The following is a 17,978-nucleotide window of genomic DNA, read 5'->3' as shown; positions in this document are numbered from 1 at the left end:
GTTCAATACGAAAGGGTCATACTGGAATAACCATTAAAGCTTGGCATCCCAGTCCTCTCCTCTGTCAAGCAAAGATAATGATCAAATAATAACCTCACCCTTGGGTGGATAAAGATCGAATGAGACAAGTGATGATTGGGGCTGAGCACCCAGAGGAATTATTTCCTGAGGGTGCCTGGGGTGACATCCACATACTGACTTAAAAGTCTTACACGTCTGGGCTGACTGAGCACGGCTTTTTATTGAGCATTTCACACCCAGCTCCATTCCTGTGAAAGTAACCTCCCAGTCCTACCGGCTCATGGTGTTATCTACATTAGCTACAGAGACAGAGAAAGTCAGTGCCTCAGGGCTTTTCAATCCAAGCTCTTTGTACATTGCTCTGGGTTGTGAACAACAGAAGCCCAACTCAACCCCACTTAAACAATAAAGAGACTTTATTGGATCATGTATCAAAAAAGTCCAGAGGTAGGGTCACTCTCAGGCAAGGTTTGACCTTGTATGTGAACAGTGTCACCAAGGACTGGTTTATTTCTGCTTCTTGGACTCTCCCTCCTGTACTGCCAGCTTCAAGCTGAGAGTGATTCCTCACCATGGCACCATTTCAACCCATGCTTCCTTCTTCCCATCCAGCAGGTTGCTACCCAACAGTCCCAGAAGCATCTCAGAATTCCCTCTGGCGGCATAGACTTAGCTCACCTGGTCACATTTGGACCTGTTCTTCAGCCCGGGAAAAGGAATGGGCTGTTGGCTTATCCTAAGTCAAGTGTTCCTCCCCCAAAGAGACAGCTCTACCAGATCACATGGGGCCCCAGCATAAACTAAACGAGGAAATGGAGAATGGATACTGGGGATGCAACCAATATCTATCATATCCCTTGGTTTGTGGGTGAGAGATTGAAATGGAACAGAGATGGCCTTGTTCAAGATGGCAGCAGAGCTGAGAACCACAACCCAGTCTGGCCATCACAGACTCTCTGCTATTTCCATCCCACTTTTCTCTTGTTCAGGCCAATGCACCCATGATTGAGGACCAGTGTGAGGTCAGACCAACTGATTTCTCCCTAACCCTCATGAACGTCTTTGGAATCACTGACTTTCAAACACAGTCACTAAGTTTCCAGGTCAGAAGAAAACAAACCTGGGCCCCCAAGGATTCTTGCCATCATAAGGGTCAACTTCAACACTTCCTTCTCCCCCTGTGAGGCCTCCTCAGAACCAAGTAGCTCTTGCTACTTTTAAGAGGAAAAACTGCATTCTGATGTGCAAACATTATCGCATATTCATGCACTCAAAATCTAATTTTAGCTGCAAGAAGCTTCATTATAAGATGCTCACATAATTAAGCAGCTTTCTTCCCAGGATTTGGGAGTCTGTCTATTCTTCTCCCTCATTTACACATCACTGGGATTATCAGAATGTGTTTTAGTTTTTTAAAATTATATATTTTGGTTTTTCCAAATTGATCCACAACAGGAGATAAAAATCCATGAAAATTACATGTTTTAACACAGGTTTGTGTCACTCCATAGCTTTGCTGTTGAAGATGGAATCTGTAGAGAGTCAGTGTTTTTCTCTTCTGTTCTAATTGGATCCTGATGCATTTGCCACACTTCTGCCCAATAAACAGGTCAGCTTTTACCCTTGCTGATTGGGACAGTGTCTTCTTTATTGAGCTGTAGATCAGACTTAACTTGGAGTCAAATGAACTTTCCCAAAAGGATGAGCAAATCCCCCATCCTGTTAATGAGTTATACTTAGGATGAAGGCTACTGAGGACCAGCAGCCGCTGCAGGGTCTTTGCGCTTCCTTGTTCATCCAACATCCAGAAGCATCTATCAAGTGTCAGGTGCTTTGCTATTTGGGGTGATTCAGTGTGAACTGGATGGACGCAGACATCATTGCTCTACTCACCTGTACTACTAGCTATGTGCACTGTAAACCATAGGCCATGCGAGCTAGTGGCATGCCACCTGAAAGCAGATGATGCTTTGGGGCATATGGCAACAGTGAATGTACTAACTCAGGAGAAACCTCTAGGGCTTTTGCTCGTCCCAGACTCCTGTGGTGGTAGGAGAAACACAGAGGGTCATGCCCTGGCTACAGGCCCAGTTAAGTATTCTCGCTCCATCTTTGCCCTTCCCAGCCTCCATGGATTCAGTCTTCTGGATGACTTGGGAGGTGAGGGCCTGAGTCAGGGACCCATCTTGGGAGGAGGCCAGCATTCCTATTCCCAGGCAGTCTGATGCTATGCCTATTCCTTTTTGTGAGACTCCAGGTTTGCTCTGGGACGCACACGGGCCCAGGCAGCATGGAAAGTCCCATGGGCCTCAACTCCTCCTGCAGCCCAAGGGAAACAACCTCAGGAGGAACCTTCACAGACCCAATGGGCAGAGCCATCCTGAGCCAATAATGAAAGACCTTGCTGTTCCAAATTTTCAGATAAACTGAGGGGTGCTGAGAGAGGACCAAGAACAGCCTGGCATCAGGAAACACCTGGAGACTACCAGGATGCCTCAAGCCCCCCTGATGGCGGGAACGGCAGCTCCCCTGGGTCCTGTACCCCGGCTTATTCTCACTGGGAGACAGCGGGGCCAGGGAACAAAGACTTGGAGTGCTCCAGTGTCCAGTGCTCCCAAACTCCTCATCCTGAACCTCCTCCTGATGCAGCTTGGCTCTGGCTAAGGGAGGTGTCCCCAATGGCTTTCCCAGGATAGGCCCACCAGGCCTCCTCTCCCTGCCAAGGCCAGAGTGCAACCCCATCTCCACACTCCTGCCGGCACGTGGACCACCCAGTGCCTTGCACCCAGTCACCAACCTCTCCTAAGCCCAAGACATGTGGCAGAGGGTGAGCCATGCAGGTCACTAGCATCAGCAACACTCTGGTCTCAGGCTGGCAGGGTACAACACTGAGTGGCTGTGAGGACAGAGGGCCCCACATGTCCTCACCACCCCTCTGCTCCCCACTGCAGATGTGGAGAGACACTCCCACCCCACGCTCAACCATCTGCCTATTTTGCATGCAGGCCAGGGCCACACAGCCCCTGAGCCTTTGTAGCTGCTGCTCTCTGCCTGGTGGGCCCTTCTCCTGTCCTTTGTTGGGATAATTCCTACAGATTCCTCAAGACACTTCAAAGCAGCTATGAGGCACTCCCCAAAGACCCTGGGCACAAGGGCTGAGTCCCCTCTGAGTCACACAGCACACGTGCTCCTCTGTGACAGTGCTCTGTTCTCTTGTGGCAGGGCCTCCTCTGCCCCATTAGATAGTGAGTTGGGCGGTAGGGGGCAAGAGGGGGCCTTTGGCCTCCGCCTTCCCAGGTGGACAGCACACAGCAGGCGTCAGTGTGTCTGACTTCCTTTCCTTTTGGAGGAAACGGATGAACAAGTGGGAACAATGTCAGCCTCACAGAAACAGACAGAGGGTGTGGTGAAGATGCTGTCACAATGCAACAGTGACAGGAAGTGTCAGGGGGGAATGAGTGACAGGGAGGGCTCTGCCACCAGGGCTCAGGCAGAAGCTGTGCCACAGCCTCTCCTCCAAAGGTCACATAGCACACCATCCTTATGATCCTCATAGAGAACAGGAGTTTGTCAATACATGTGGGAAATCAGTTCCAGGGGTCCCCAAGTCCAAGTCCCCATGCCTGCCCCCAGCCCCCTCTTGTTGGCACATGAACCCCCTGATCTCAGGCTCCCTTAGAGGCCCAGCCCTGCCCTGCCCTGCCCCCTGGCACTCACACCCTACTTCCCAGGGGCAGGATGAATCCCCAGCTTCCTCAGAGGTCGTGGGAAGATGGGCAAGAGGGCCCCACTCCAAGACTCCAAGGCGCACTGTTCTGGGTGAGCTGGAAGCGGGTGGCAGCTCCGGAGCTGTTGCAGCTGCCTGAGGTCAATGTGTGCCCTGGCCGAGGAAGGGGTGGGGATCTACTCTGCCCACAGTGCCGCCAGCCCACCCACAGAGCAGAGAGAATCAGGGCTACAGTTGGCGGTGCCTGGTAGTCACAGCACACACGTTTATGAGATGTCAGACATGTGGTCAGGTCTACACGGCCCAACAGCAATGATCTGTAGGTCCACCTCCATCTCCACAGTCCATGCTGCTCAGAGCACAAATACCTGGCCCACCTGGCATTTCACAGTCAAGAGCCTGGCAGGCAAGTCTGTGCTGGGGCTGCACACAGGAAGCCTAGGAATTCTTAGAGCCCAGGATGCATGTATGTTTGCACATGGGTGTGTGAGACAGACAAAGAGATGACCTCTGGTGGCACACACCCTGGCACATCACATCTGTGTACACATCTCTGGCTGTGTTTGCAAGGCTGGGGGTGTCTGGCGCACCCTGCACAGGTGGTTCAGTCACATCAAAACAGGCACTGTGAGCATAATGTCTGTGTGTGTCTGAGAACGAAAGTGTCTGGCTAGCAGTGTGTCCCATTTTTTGTCTGTCTTGTGAGGTGTGTCTGGACAGACGCTGTGTCCAGGTCTCCCTGCATGGAGGACAGCATCCGAGTGGGCCTCCCTGATGGCTGTACAAGCAGCCATGTGTCCCACAGATCCTCCAGCCTGGGCCTCAGAGCAGTGGTGAGCCACGAGGAGTGGCAGTCTATTCTCAGCAGTAGGCAGCTGGGGCCGAGGCCTATCATCTGGGCACGTACTCCCTGGGCAGCCCCGCCCAGTTGTGATCACGCAGGGCCTGGTCTACTGTCCGGATGTAGCCATTGATCAAGTCCTTCATCTCGGGGGTGAAGGGCTCTGGGTCCTGAGGGCGTCGGCCACGCCTCCGGAAGCTGCCCTCTTTGTTGTTCTCCACGCAGAGCAGCCGCTCCTCACTGACGGACACGTTGAGGAAGGCCACCATCTCCCGGAGCGTGGGCACCAGGCTGCGCCGTAGCTCCTCATAATGCACCACCAGCAGTCGCTTCCCATACTTGAGCCAGTCCAGGACGTGCGAGGACCACCACGAGGCGTAGCTGTTCACAAAGTCTGGCCACTCTAGGATGGGCACAGAAGGGACACAGTCAGGAGCTGCCCTGCCAGGGGTCGCTGACCCCACTCAAGAGAGAGAAGTGGCCAGGATTTTCCACTGCCCATTGCCCAGGGCCCACCTTCCTGGGTCCCTGTGGGAGCAAGATCCTTCCGTGATCTTGCATGAATAAAGGGCTAATATCAAGCTGGGCTCTGAGGGAGGAGTCCCAGGTCTGCCTGAGGGATAGTGACCTTGAGTCTGCCTTCGCCCAGCAGCGTTTCCTTGGAAACATACCAAGTGAAGACAAATGTGGCCTGCTGTGTGCCAAGAACTGGTTATCTCTTCTATTGTACTATGAGCTCTTTGACTTCAGGTACTGTATCTGGACAGGAAAGGATGTGGGTGGACCCTCAGGTCTCAGGCTATCATGACACAGCAACATTTCTTTTATGTACATCAAAATACCTTCTACTGTCAGGTATAACTTAAAAAAAAAAAAAAAAAAAAAAAAAAAGACTGATGGGGAACCCAAGCAGGGCATCTCTGTTCAGATGAACCACAAACACCTTGGCCCGTCTTTGGCTGTTCTGCACATCCAACCTCGAGGAGAAAGAGGTAACCAGGTTTTTTCTACTGCCCACTACCTAGGGCCAACTTGCCAGATCCCCCATGAAGAGAGACCCTTTTGGGACGGCTGGGGTTGTGACTCAGCGATAGAGCACTTGCCTAGCAAGTGTGAGGCACTGGGTTCAATCCTCAGCACCACATAAAAATAAATACATAAAATAAAGGTATTGTGTTCATCTACAACTTAAAAAAAAAAAGAAAGACCCTTTTTGTGACTGAGCAGCATTGGGAAGCTGCTGGGCCTCCCGGTGAGATGCAGCTCTGTGTCCTGTGCGGGGTCCTCCTGTGAAGCTAGGTTAATGTGGTACTTGATGGATGCCTATGGTGTCTTGTGAATTTGTTTGCCAAAATTTGAACCCGTGACCCTGCTGGGAAGTAGCACATACAATGACACCACAGAAGGACGTGGCCTCAAACTTCTTCAGATGATTTATTCTATGAGATACCCTTTTCCAGAAAATTAAGAAATTAATTTTTTGGAGGCGGGGGCGAGGATACAAATTTCATCACAACAAAAATAATTTCCATAATTGGGTTACTGATACACCTCAAATTCTGGGGCTTGCTTTCTCTCATTTTCCCTGTGACCCTATGATATAGGGGCTAACCTAGTTTCTAAGATGGGAAAACAGTTCTGAAGAGAAGGTATGTCGCTTGCCTAGGGTCAAAAGGTTTGCAAGATGCAGAGAAGGGATCCGAGCTCAGCCTGTAGGATCACAGTTTCATTTCTGACTACATTTGCATTATTTTACCATCAGACCGGCATCTCTACTATTCACTGTCAAAGGCTGGACATTTTCAGGGCTCATCTGGAAAGTCCCTCAAGGCAGGAAAGAGATCCTAATCCTTTCAGCCTGGGCCCCAGGGCCTGGAATAGTACAACTTCAGTAACTATGGGTTGGCAGACTGACTCCATGAAAAATAAGTCATTCTGAATCTGGGTGCCAGGGACAGAAAGTTTGTAGTTTCCCCAAAATCATATGTTGAAGCCTTCATCCCTCATATGATGGTATTTGAAGATGGGCTTCGGGAGGTGATTTGGGTTAGATGAGGTCATGAGGATGGAGTCCCTGCAATGAGCCTCCACAGAGCTTTCTTCTTTGTACTGTGAGGGCACAGGGAGGTGGTGGCCCTCTGCAAGCCAGGAAGAGTGGCCTCACCAGGCACTGAATGGGCAGGCACTCTGACTTTGGACTTCCGGTCTCCAGAACTGATATTTTGGCTATCCAGTCTGTGGTACTGTCATGGCAGCCCCAGCTGACGAAGATTCAGGGCTTGTGACCTATCTCTGCCACCCACCACCCAGGCCCACTGGTCAAGTCACTTAGCCACATTTTCAGGGCTCATCTGGAAAGTCAGATGGGTGGCTCTTCCCCTCTAGGACACTGTGAAGAGTCATGGGGGACAGTATAGGAGGCGACTGGCATGCTGAGCACTGACCACAGAGTGGGCATGCACTTTATCTCACTGATCACCGAATCCCCATGAGCTGCGGGTCTTGGCCTCATTTTATAATGGAGGACCCTGGTCCTGAACACAGAGGAGGGCACAGATCAGGCCCAGGTGGATCCAAAGCCAATGTTCTTCTTCCAGCTCTGTATGAGTCTTCAGGATATGAGTAGGGATAGAAAGGGGGTGCAGATTACCCCACTACCCATTCAGAGTGGGCAGAGATTCTTGGACGTCCAGTTGGCATCCATATAAAAACATTGGGACGTATGAACTGAGCGGGCTCAGAGGGGACAGAAAGGGGGCCAGCTCAAGCCAGGCACAGCAGCAAGTCCTCAGGACTGTATGTAATGATCCTGAATCCCTATGGGCATCCTGTCCATACCTTTGAAACCCCCACCTGAGCAGCCACTTACCTTTGCTCTTCCAGTTGCGGTCAGGTGCGTAGCCCAGGTGCCCGGCACATTTCCTATTGAATTCGGCCACCAGGGACCTGTAGGGATTTCGGATGAGCAGGATGGCTGAGTCGAACATTTCAATCTCCCTCTTTCCACTCTCGTGGGTCTTCACGCAGATGGTGCGCCGGCTCCGCCAGTGGTCCTTCTCACCCTTGAACCCTGCCCAGGAGAAGCGCGAGAGCACAGGTAGAGAGAGGCACCTTTGCTCCCCCAGGGGGCACCATACGTACATGGCAGCAGAAGGTCTGATGCAGGGAAAGGTCTTTCTGAGGGAAAGCCAGCATCAGGGGCAAGAGAGGACCATGGGTGGCACCACAGGGGACCCTGAAAGGACCTATGGATGGGAATAGGAAAGGAATCTACAGGAGTAGCCCTATCCCAGGGAACGAGGGAGCAGGAAGTGTTTAAGAGTCAAAAATGATGATATCTGCTTAAGAAATGAAGCAAGTCACCTCCTGTAGCCCCCAGGGGTCAGGAGGCAGAAGGCCTAACCATGTACCCGTATAGACTCTCAGATGCACACATACATACGGGGGGCTTTTCCTGGAGATAACTTCACATGAGCATTGTAAATAGCCTTTTGAGTTAATCATAGCTGCAGGCAGAGCTGGATGAAGAGATTTAGGCTCAGAGTGGGTATATGATGAACCCAAGATCACACAGCACATGAAACCAGTGCCATGGCTCTCTCCACGTGCCTTGGCATATTTCTGTGAGGCCCTCAGCTTCTATCCACCTCCCCAGAGTAGGGGCAGGAATGCCATCAGGCTTAATTGCTTTGAGTAACTGTAATCCCACCCTCTGACATTATGCCATAGCCTGTAACAAGGTCCAACCTTAGAAGTAAGAAGATTCTCCAGCTTAGGATTCAAAGCAGGTCTGGTCAAGGTCTCGTCCATAGTGTTTGAGCCTGGCCCAGAAGAACATAAGGCTCAATTTCTAGAAATGGAGGCTTACTCCCATTGACCAACCTCTCTGGGCCACTTGGGTGCTCAGAGACTCAATGAAAACTGGCTGAGAAAATAAGACTCTACCCGTCCATCCACAGAGGGTCACATGATTCCCTGAAGGCTGACCACTGTGTTGGCCTTTTCCTCTATGATAGGGATAAGACAGCCCCTGTCTTTTAGCTTACACTTTAGTAGGTGAAATGGCCCAAGCACAGAGCATAAGGACTTACGGGGATAATAAAGAGTAGGGGAGAAGGGGAGACCAAAGAGCAGGATGTCATAGAAGGATTCCTAGAAAGATCTCACCTGAACCTGAACTTATCTTGGGCTCTTAGAAACTAAATGAGTCCTTCCATCTGCACCTTCCTCATAAATGTCTGGGAAGCCCTTATGTCTACAGTGAGCAGCAGAGGTTTCTCTGATGCTGGGGAAATGTAAATCTCCTGAATTTGGAAGCCTGGGTTTATCCATGAAACCCAACGCAAGTTTCAAACTCTGCCACAACATGCGACTGAATCAGTCAGGGTCACTCCAGAGGAATTGGGCTGGCTACTAACTAACCACACAGAGACAGAAAATACCTTTTTTGGGGTCTAGCTTCCATAAAGGAGGCAAGAGAGGCAGGCAAAGAGAGACAGAGTGCATGCCTGAAACCCTCTTTATTGGGGGAAAGACACTCGAGAAAGTTCCACCCAAATAAGGCAAGGAATTGGGTTTCAGGGGGTTGCTTGGTGATGTCTTGCAGTCATCAGATTGACTGACATCTTGGAAAGCCACACCCATCTCAGCTGCTGTGTGGGATCATAGGTAGAGAGAGCGAAAAGGACACACATGTCGCACAGCCCAGTCAGAGCAGCAACGTCAGTCCAGTCCCCTCAAATGCACATAGATCACACACACGGCCCATGTGGCTCCCAACAAAACTCATCACTACCTTGGGTCAAACAGCAGGAGCCTTTGCTTTGATTCGTTTTCTCAAAGTAGCTGGGAAATGCCACAAAAGGAAGAATCAAAACAGCAGCTAAATAAGCTTGAGTTTTTGACAATCCTGAGACCCTGGGTTCCTTCCTTGGTGCTTTAGCCCATTCCATCAGCAGCTATTCTGCCTTATAGCTCAGACCCACATTCACCTGCCACAACAGGTGGGCATTCGGGCAATTGGCGCTGTCTTGTGAATTTTGAATGTGTGCGTGTCATCACTCTGTTTGTGCTCTGAGGTCAGAGGCCACATCCAGTCCTGAAAGGCTCAAAAATCCACTGGGTATCTCTAAAGTATCTTCGACTCAATATTACACCAAACTGAGTAGCTCGCTATTCCAGGCTTGGGTCAGACAGTCATAGGTAGACCAAAACATACGGTGCTTCTATAAGGGAAGGCCTATCTAGACGAACACTCGGATAACAGCAGCCTGAGCACAGGTGAAAGGCCAGAGTGGGAAGGACCACAAACTTATCTGACCACTTCCTCCCCCATCTGCAGGTGGTCCTAGCACTCCTGAGGCTGGATTACATGGGCAACTGTGGCTTTTTCCCAACCAGACAAAGATTGTTATGAGTGATTCCAGAACCTTCTGCTAAGCTTAGGATGTTTCTGTTTCTCTAGGATGTTACTGACAGTAATCATCTTTTCCTAAACCAAACTCTGGTTAAGAAACCCAGCAAAAATGCCATAACACTTGACAACAGATAAATACATTTTGCCAAATTTAGATGCCACTTGACTTGTCTGAGGCTCTTCATTCTTAAACAGCACACAGTCTTGAACCATTTAAGTTAATTTACTTGGCATAATGAGGCCTCTTATTTCTACAAGGGAAAGATTATAAATCATAAAACTCTTCGAGATTTTTGGACCTATTTAAAGAAAATTGCATTTTGATGAGCTACCCCTTGCCTAAAAAAAAAAAAAAAAAAGGGAAATTCAAAAAATGTTTATAGAGAGGGAATCCAAGCTGCGAGTCTGACCCTTTGAATCTGGCACTGTCTCATGAAGTTCTACCCTAAGTGGTCCCACGACTGGCTACATGAGCCGCCCCTGGAAGCTGGTTAGAAATGCACATTCCCGGGCCTCAACCCAGACAAACTGAATCAAACTCTGGGGTGTGGCCCAAGAATCTGTATTCTAGAAAGGCAGTCAGGTGATTCTCATGCATGCTCAAGGTTGACAGGCACTGCTCTCATGCCCCAGGAGGGGACAGTCTAACCTCTGGGAGCTCCTTTGCCCCTCCCTGCAGCTTTGACTTGCCTTTGTTGTAGAGGGTCCCGTCAAAGTAGTAGCTCCCTGTATAGAAGCCGGTGGCGTGCTCGATCAGGTGCCTGGCCCACGTGTTCCCGGCTCCCGGGAAGCTCGACAAAGCCACAAACACCTTGGATTTGTTGGGCAGGAACCTCCTGTCCGTGCACCGAGTATCTGAAAGTCCAGAAGTCATCCCAGGGTTACTCCCCTCCATTCCAGATTCCCCAGGATGAGAACTGACGGTCCAAGATTTCCATTTAACAGACGGGAAAACCAAGGCCCAATGAGGTGAAGGCATTTGCCTCCTGAACCTTGGGTGCACAGGTCTGTAGCTGGCCAAAGAAAGCCCCATGACAAGGCTGCTCTATGGACTTTCACCCCACTTCATGTCTATGGCCACAGCCAAACTCTGGCTTGTAGCATTGCCCAGATGACTCCAGATTCTAATAGCAGAGGTGGACAGGAGGTCTAGCTGGGCTGAGCCATGTCACATACCACAGGGAACCAGGGATGGCCTCATTTCAGGTGAGAAATTCTCTGGAGCTCATCTTCCTTTTCTAGCACATGAAATGGCCAGGAGAAAGTCCCCAGACCCTCAGGCCCTCAGGGCTGTCCTAGTCCGAGCTGATGCTCCAGAAGTTGGGAATCTTCCTTTCCACCGGCTTGTCCCCTCTCAGTTCTTAAAGTCAGCTAGGGCAGATGTGATGCTCACACCAAGGACGATACCAGGGTCTAGAGGTCTTAGAGATGGAGCTCTCTTCTCCCCAAGCCCCCCAACCCCACCACCTGCCATTGATGTCCCTCTGGGCCTGCCCTTCTTCCCCACTCTTCTCATCCTCCTGTTACACCATCATCCCCAGAGAGACTCAGATAAAGGGCCAGGGGTTCCTGAAACTGAGCCCTGGCGTCCATGTCTCACTGGCTAAGATGCTGGAGACTCAACTCACACACCTTCCCCACCCAGTCCCGGGGGATCACTGGCATTTCCAATCCTGGGAACTCTCCCCCACCCCAGACCAAAAGCCATCACACCCAGTGATGGCTGCAGATCTCACCTTGCACAGGCGTCTGGTAGACCTCGCAGTAACCCGCCAGCCTCTGCGCCTCGGGGACCTGGCCACACAGCGAGCTGTCCACAGCATCCCGCAGATTGAACTGTGGGGTGGGGTAAGCACAGTAGCATTCCCAGCCCCGGAGGACGGCCAAGGGGAACTCCTGCCCGGGAAGGAGAAGAGGAAGAACCGGGGTGAACATGAAGGCCCCGTCTTCCCACAGCTCAGGCTCCAGGTGGGACAGATGTGGGGACCGTCTGAGGCCTTGGTCAACAGGGGTGACTGCCCTCCTTCCATGAGCAGGTTCTGTGCTCAGATCCAGGGAGACAAACCCAACAAGATGTGACTTCTGCCCGCCAGGAGCTCTGAGTGGGTGACAGGACAACTGTCAGCACAGTGTAAGTGGCACTCAGGCAGAGGGGTGGCTGAAGGGCAGGAAGCAGGAAGCAGGGCCCGGAAGTGAGCTTTCAGAGGTGTTTGCCCAAGGTGGCCCATGTGATGGGGGTTTCCTGAAATAGGAGGGACCCTTCTGGGTTAAGAGAGAAGAAATGCCTGCCTGTGGGGACCCAGCCAGCTCCTGGCAGTCTCTCAAGGGGTTCTGGTTCCAATTTGGTGTGTCTGCACCCTCCAGTGGAGTGGGCTGGCTCCTGAAGATTGGAAAGCTACTTACACACTTGCTGGGCAACTTGGGTAAGAAACGTAACCTCTCTGAATCTCACCATTGAGAAAAGGTAATAAAATCCATCTTGTAGGTATATGGTGATGGCTAGACAGGACAGGTACAAACTGCCCAGCACTGGGCCTGGTCCACAGGAGCCGCTTCACCGAGGAATGAGCCATCCTCAGCCTCACCCCTTTGGGCACCTGCCACAGCTCACTCAAAAATACATCTACCCACCTTTTCCACCTATTTTTTTTTTGAGCACCTACTATGCACCAGGCACTGGGTAGGGACATTTAGCCCTGTTTCATCTCCACTCCTTCCTGTGTCTTTCCACCAGAGATGCTGGGTCCCCTGGAGCGTGGAGGGATGAGGGAGCCGTCCATGAGCGTGTGCAAGGGAGGAAGGCAGTGGGTGGAGGGAACTGCTCACTGCCGAGGGAATCGCTGCACGAACCTTTTTATTTATTTTTTTGCCCACAGCGAGAAATCTCATAAATAAATAAATAAAAGAAAATCGATAGCATTTACTATGCACGGCTTGGTAAAGCTGAGGATCTCAGCACTCCCGTAAGACAATAGAGAAGATGCAGACAGGGAGGGCCAGGCAGCGGGAGGAAATGCTGCTGAGTGCTTCTTGAACTGCAGGTTGGATCCTCTCCCAGGCCCAGCAGCCCCTGGGAAAGGTCCCCCACGTCCCTCACCCTTCCTTAAACCAAGGAGGCCTCTGTGCTCGCGGGGAGAGTACAAGAGGCCATGGAGCCCCACTGTCTCTGCAGCTAGACTCCACGGCTACTTCCTTCCCAACGGAAAGCGCCATCTGGGACCTGACCCTCAACCAGTACACCGCTGGCTTTGCTGGAAGCAAGTGTCCACTGTGATGTGAATTCATGAAAAGAGATCTCAAGAAGTGTGACCTCTGACCCCTCTCACAGAGACCTCGTTGAGAGCTGGGAACGGAGCTCAGTGGTGGAGGCCTGCCTGGCATGCACCGGCCCTGGGGTTGATTGCTAGTACCCCAAACAAAAACCAATCAAAAAACCCCCAAAACAACAATAACAATAACAACAACAACAACAACACCTTGTCCCACATGGACACCTCCTCCCCAGGGAGCTGCAGAACCCAGCAGCCTAGATCCCAGGGTACAACTTGAGAGCTCACACAGGGGACTGGCTGTGCCCCCCACACTTCCATCCATATTAAGCTATAATGAGTGGAACTGTGTCCCCCAAATTCAAGCCCTGAAGCTCTAACCCCAGTACCTCAAAATATGACCTTATTGAAAAGATGAGTTTAATGGAGATAATTAAGATGAAGCCTTTAGGAGGGGCCCTAATGCAATATGACTGGTGTCCTTGTGCAGAGAAGAGGTTAAGACAGACAGCACACAGACCTAGGGACAACTACCTGAGGACCCAGTGAGAAACGACCACCTGCAGGCCAAGGAGAGAGGTCTCAGGAGAAACCTTCTGATACCTCCATCTTGGAGTCTCAGCCTCCAGATTTCTGAAGGTAAATGTGTGTCATTTAAGCCACCCAACCTGTGTCAGAGCAGCCTGTGCACACTCAGACAATGGCCTTCTTGCTGTTCCTGACCACTCTGTTCCGGCTCCTACCTCAGGACATTTGCACTCGCTGTTCTATCCTCTTGGAATGTTCTCCAGATACCCTTGTGGCTCTCTCCCCCTCACCGTCTTCAAGTCACTGTCACAGTGCCACCCCTTTACAAGTTGCAGTGCCCCTCCCATCTTCCTCAACACACCCTGCTCCCATGCTCTGCTTTCTAATTTTGTTAAATAACCCCCCTGGTGTAGCACTCAATCAGTTTTGGTGAATACACACCAAGACCGGCAGCATGTCCATCACACCACAGGGTCCTCTGCCCCTTTGCCCTCATCCCTCTCTCATCCAAAGCAACCACTCCTCTGATTTCTATCACCACTGACCTGTTTTAAAATATCATACAAATAGAATCACCCAGTACCTATTTTTGTGTGTTTGGCTTCTTTCATTCGGAAAAATATTTGTCAAATTCATCCCTGTTTTTTCACGTGTCTGTAGATGGGTCCTTTTCATTGGCACATAGTATTCTATGTGTAGACGGGGCAGTGTGTTGATTCATCCACTTGTTGATGGACATCTGGGCTGTTTCCAGCTTCTAGCTATTGTGAATAAAGCTGCATTAAATATCCTCGTACAAGGCTTTTAGTGGATAGATGTTTTCATTTCTCATGGGTAAACACCTACGAAGCTTGCCTCATTTTTCTTTCCTGAGCTTATCAACACAACATACTATGTACTTTACATATTTATCTGGTTGACTGCCTGCCTCTACCCAGGAGGATGCAAGCAGGGAAGGGTTTCTTGTGAGCTTTGTATGCTTTGCTATATCTTCAGCACCTAAAGTGGTGTCTCTCCTGTGGCAGATACTCAATAAATGTTTGAGGTATGAATGCATGAATGAATGAACAGATGGATGGATGGATGGATGGATGGATGAATAGATGGATGGATGGATGGATGGATAGATGGATGGATGGATGGATGGATGGATGGATGGATGAATGGATGGATGAATAGATGGATGGATGGATAGATGGATGGATGGATGGATGGATGGATAGATGGATGGATTGATGGATGGATGGATGGATGGATGAATGGATGGATGAATAGATGGATGGATGGATAGATAGATGGTTGAATGGATAGATGAATGGACAGATGGATGGATGGATGGATGGATGGATAGATATATGGATGAATGGATAGATGAATGGATGGCTGGCTGGCTGGCTGGATGGATGGATGACCAAACTCCTTTCCAGATCCCAAGCCCCTCAAACACCATTCCAACCACCTCGAATACTATCTTTCTGCTGGTTGTTTGGCCAGTAGCCTCACTGGGTGTGAAGGAGGAGACAAAAATCCTGCTACTGCTAAGCAAAGCCTCCCCAAGCTCAGGAACCTTGGGGTTGGGGGCTGTGCTGTCTTGGGATTCTCGTTCAGAGGCAGGCATGGGAAATCCGCTGTGCTCACAGGGGCTCCGTCTCCCTCCCCAGCAGCACCAGCGCTGCCAACGCTGATGCCTCACAATCTTATATCCCAGGGCTGCAGAATGAGCTGCCCCCACCAGTGACCCGAACCTTTTTTTGGTTCCCTGAGTGGATTAAACTGTCAAGTTTCCGGGTGTTTGCAGAGCGGCGGGAGAACTGCAGACAGTAATGTGGTTTTATTTACAACATAACCGCTTCAGCAACATCACTGGATTCTGAAAACACAGAACAATTTTCAGCCCCTTGGGGATTTCTAGGACATGATTTCCATAAAAATTAAATATTGATGAATCTTATCTCTCTGCCAACTTACATTCCCCCCACCCCACCCCGCCACCATTCCAAGCTTCAGTGAGGAGAGAAAGGGCAGAGAGGAGGAGAAGAGGATTCGGAGAAAGGAAAGCAGATAAAGAAAGCAGGCGTGGGGTGGTTTCAAACAAACCCAAGAGGGGGCTTCAATGGAAGCACCTCGCCCATCCTGGGCAGGGCAGAGACACACCTTGATACTGCACCTGCGGCTGGAGGCAGGGCAGGGGGCAGGATGGGAGCTCAGCTGGGGGTTTGGGGGATCTGCATCTGAGCCTGACAGGAGGGTGGGCATTCGGCTTGGAGCCAGGTCATGAAACAGCAAAGGCTGGGCCCTGTAGATCGTGAGGATCCACATGCAAAAGCTTAGCCCATGGCCAAGGGATCGAGGAGTGGATATTCCAGAACACATGGAGCAGGGTCCCAGCAGGCCTGACCAGGCCTTGCCTCCTCCAACTCCACCCTTCTCTGAGCACCATTCTCAGGATCTCTCAAACTGTGCAGAATTATAGAGATTTGAGAGAGCACAGAGGGGAAATGGAGGCAAAAAAGGCAGGTGACCCATAGCCCAAGATCTCCAGTCTGTCAGGTGAGTGGGCACAGAGTCAGCCTCCCGGATTCCAGGACCCGTGCTTTGCCCAATCACCGTGACTTGACTCCTTGGGGGATGAACCAAGGAGAGCAGGGCGGGGGATTCCCAGAGAAAATCTGTGAGCCCGTCTCTCACCTCCGGGGCCTTCGCTTCATTCCAGAGGCAGCTCTGAACATTTAAGATGTGGGAAGGAAAGAAGATGTCTGCAAGGGTAGCTGCAGGGATGAGGGATGCCGAGCGGACTTCTGCTGTCAGGCAAATGACAGGTTGAAGGAAAACGCATCCAGTGATGTTGTGACTGACATCAGGGCTGTGGGGCTCTGAGAGGCGGTTCTGGGAGGTGGAGACAGCCCAAGGCTTGCCATCAGGAACCTCAGGTCTGAATCCCGTATGTGGTCTCCAAAAAAGGCCACTGGGTATCTCTGAGCCTTGGCTTTATCATCTATAAAAGGGGTAGGGTTTAGCGATGAGGGCTCTGGGGAATGCAGGCGTGCGTTTAAATTTAGGTGGGTTGAGTTGATATCTCCATTCCGAAGAGGGATTTGAGCACTGAAATGCTCTCGGGTACTTTTCATACAGTAGATACTGAGCAGCTTAGATGGTCTGAGTCTGGGTGAAATTAAATGCACAGGGCCAGAAGCTTTGCCCTCACAACCCCAGTGTCTTCTCTTCTCCATGTCAAGAGCTGACTCCCCTTCCATGTGTCCAGCCTCACTTTAAACAGATACTGAGCCATCTGTTCTTTGGATATGGAGAAAAGGTCAAGTATGACGGTTTGGGGCAAAGGTTAAAGAGTCTCCAGGTACCATATAGGATTGTCCCCTTGGGTGAGTAGCTTTCTGAAAACCTGAACCCCCTGGGCAGCTGACCTGCCAATCCCACTTCCAGGGAACACCTTCCCATCAAAGCCACCCATCCATCAGACAAAAGTCCACAAAACGCTCTGTGATGGACCCATCCCACCATCGAGATCCCAGGGCACCTGGGTTTCCACCGATCTGGGAAAGGACCAGCTCTGCATCTTAGGCAGTTTCTCAAACATCCCCCCATAGAGCAAAAGAACCAGGGGAAGTTGAATGATAGCAATCATCATGATCCACATCTGGAACACTTGTTACTCAAGAGACACTCAAGAACATAAATCACAGAGTCCTTATCATAATCTGGTGAGGCAGTTTCACCTCTGACAGTCCCACCTAGCAGATGAGAAAAAACGAAGGTTCAGGGCAGGGATATGAACCCAGAATACTACAAGTCCAAATCCTTCTTTCTGTCAACTTAAGGGAGAAGCTAAGAGACGTACTCCAAAAATGTATCAGAAGTCTGAGAAGCACACACCTAAAACGTACATATCCTGAGTCCCAACGATTCCATATCTGCTAGCACAGTCCAAGGAAATAATAAATAATGAGCATTTTAAAAAGGAAAGGAAAAGAAAAGAGGAAGTGAGCTCAATGTCCACCAGGAGAGAGTGGAACGCATACAGTCATGGGAGGCAAAGCATGAAAACATAAAAAATGTCCTGGACATAAAACACAAGAAAAGGGAACAGATGTAAGGAGGGAAGAGTCAATGTTCATAACGCAAATTCCCTATACTATACCTACAATAAAAGACCCAAAG

General features: G+C 50.5%; 1 protein-coding gene across 4 annotated transcripts in view; it reads right to left on the bottom strand.

The window, feature by feature from the left end:
- Positions 1-290: 290 nt before the first annotated feature.
- Positions 291-17,978, bottom strand: part of Wscd1 (WSC domain containing 1) — a 47,953-nt gene continuing 30,265 nt past the window's right edge. For 3 of the 4 annotated variants that reach the window (XM_071603282.1, XM_071603283.1, XM_027922687.2), the window contains exons 6-9: positions 11,742-11,901; positions 10,696-10,860; positions 7,459-7,659; positions 291-4,992 (exon numbers count right to left, since the gene is read on the bottom strand). In XM_071603282.1, the coding sequence (XP_071459383.1) occupies positions 4,640-4,992; positions 7,459-7,659; positions 10,696-10,860; positions 11,742-11,901 (879 nt within the window). In that variant the 3' untranslated portion in view covers positions 291-4,639. The remainder of the gene's footprint in view (positions 4,993-7,458; positions 7,660-10,695; positions 10,861-11,741; positions 11,902-17,978) is intronic. The other variant, XM_071603284.1, reaches the window with a different exon arrangement.

This window comes from Marmota flaviventris, chromosome 17 (assembly GCF_047511675.1).
Source record: "Marmota flaviventris isolate mMarFla1 chromosome 17, mMarFla1.hap1, whole genome shotgun sequence".
NCBI classification, from domain to species: domain Eukaryota; kingdom Metazoa; phylum Chordata; class Mammalia; order Rodentia; family Sciuridae; genus Marmota; species Marmota flaviventris.
The sequence above is the reverse complement of the archived record's forward strand: the minus strand, read 5'-3'. Positions and strand labels throughout refer to the sequence as shown.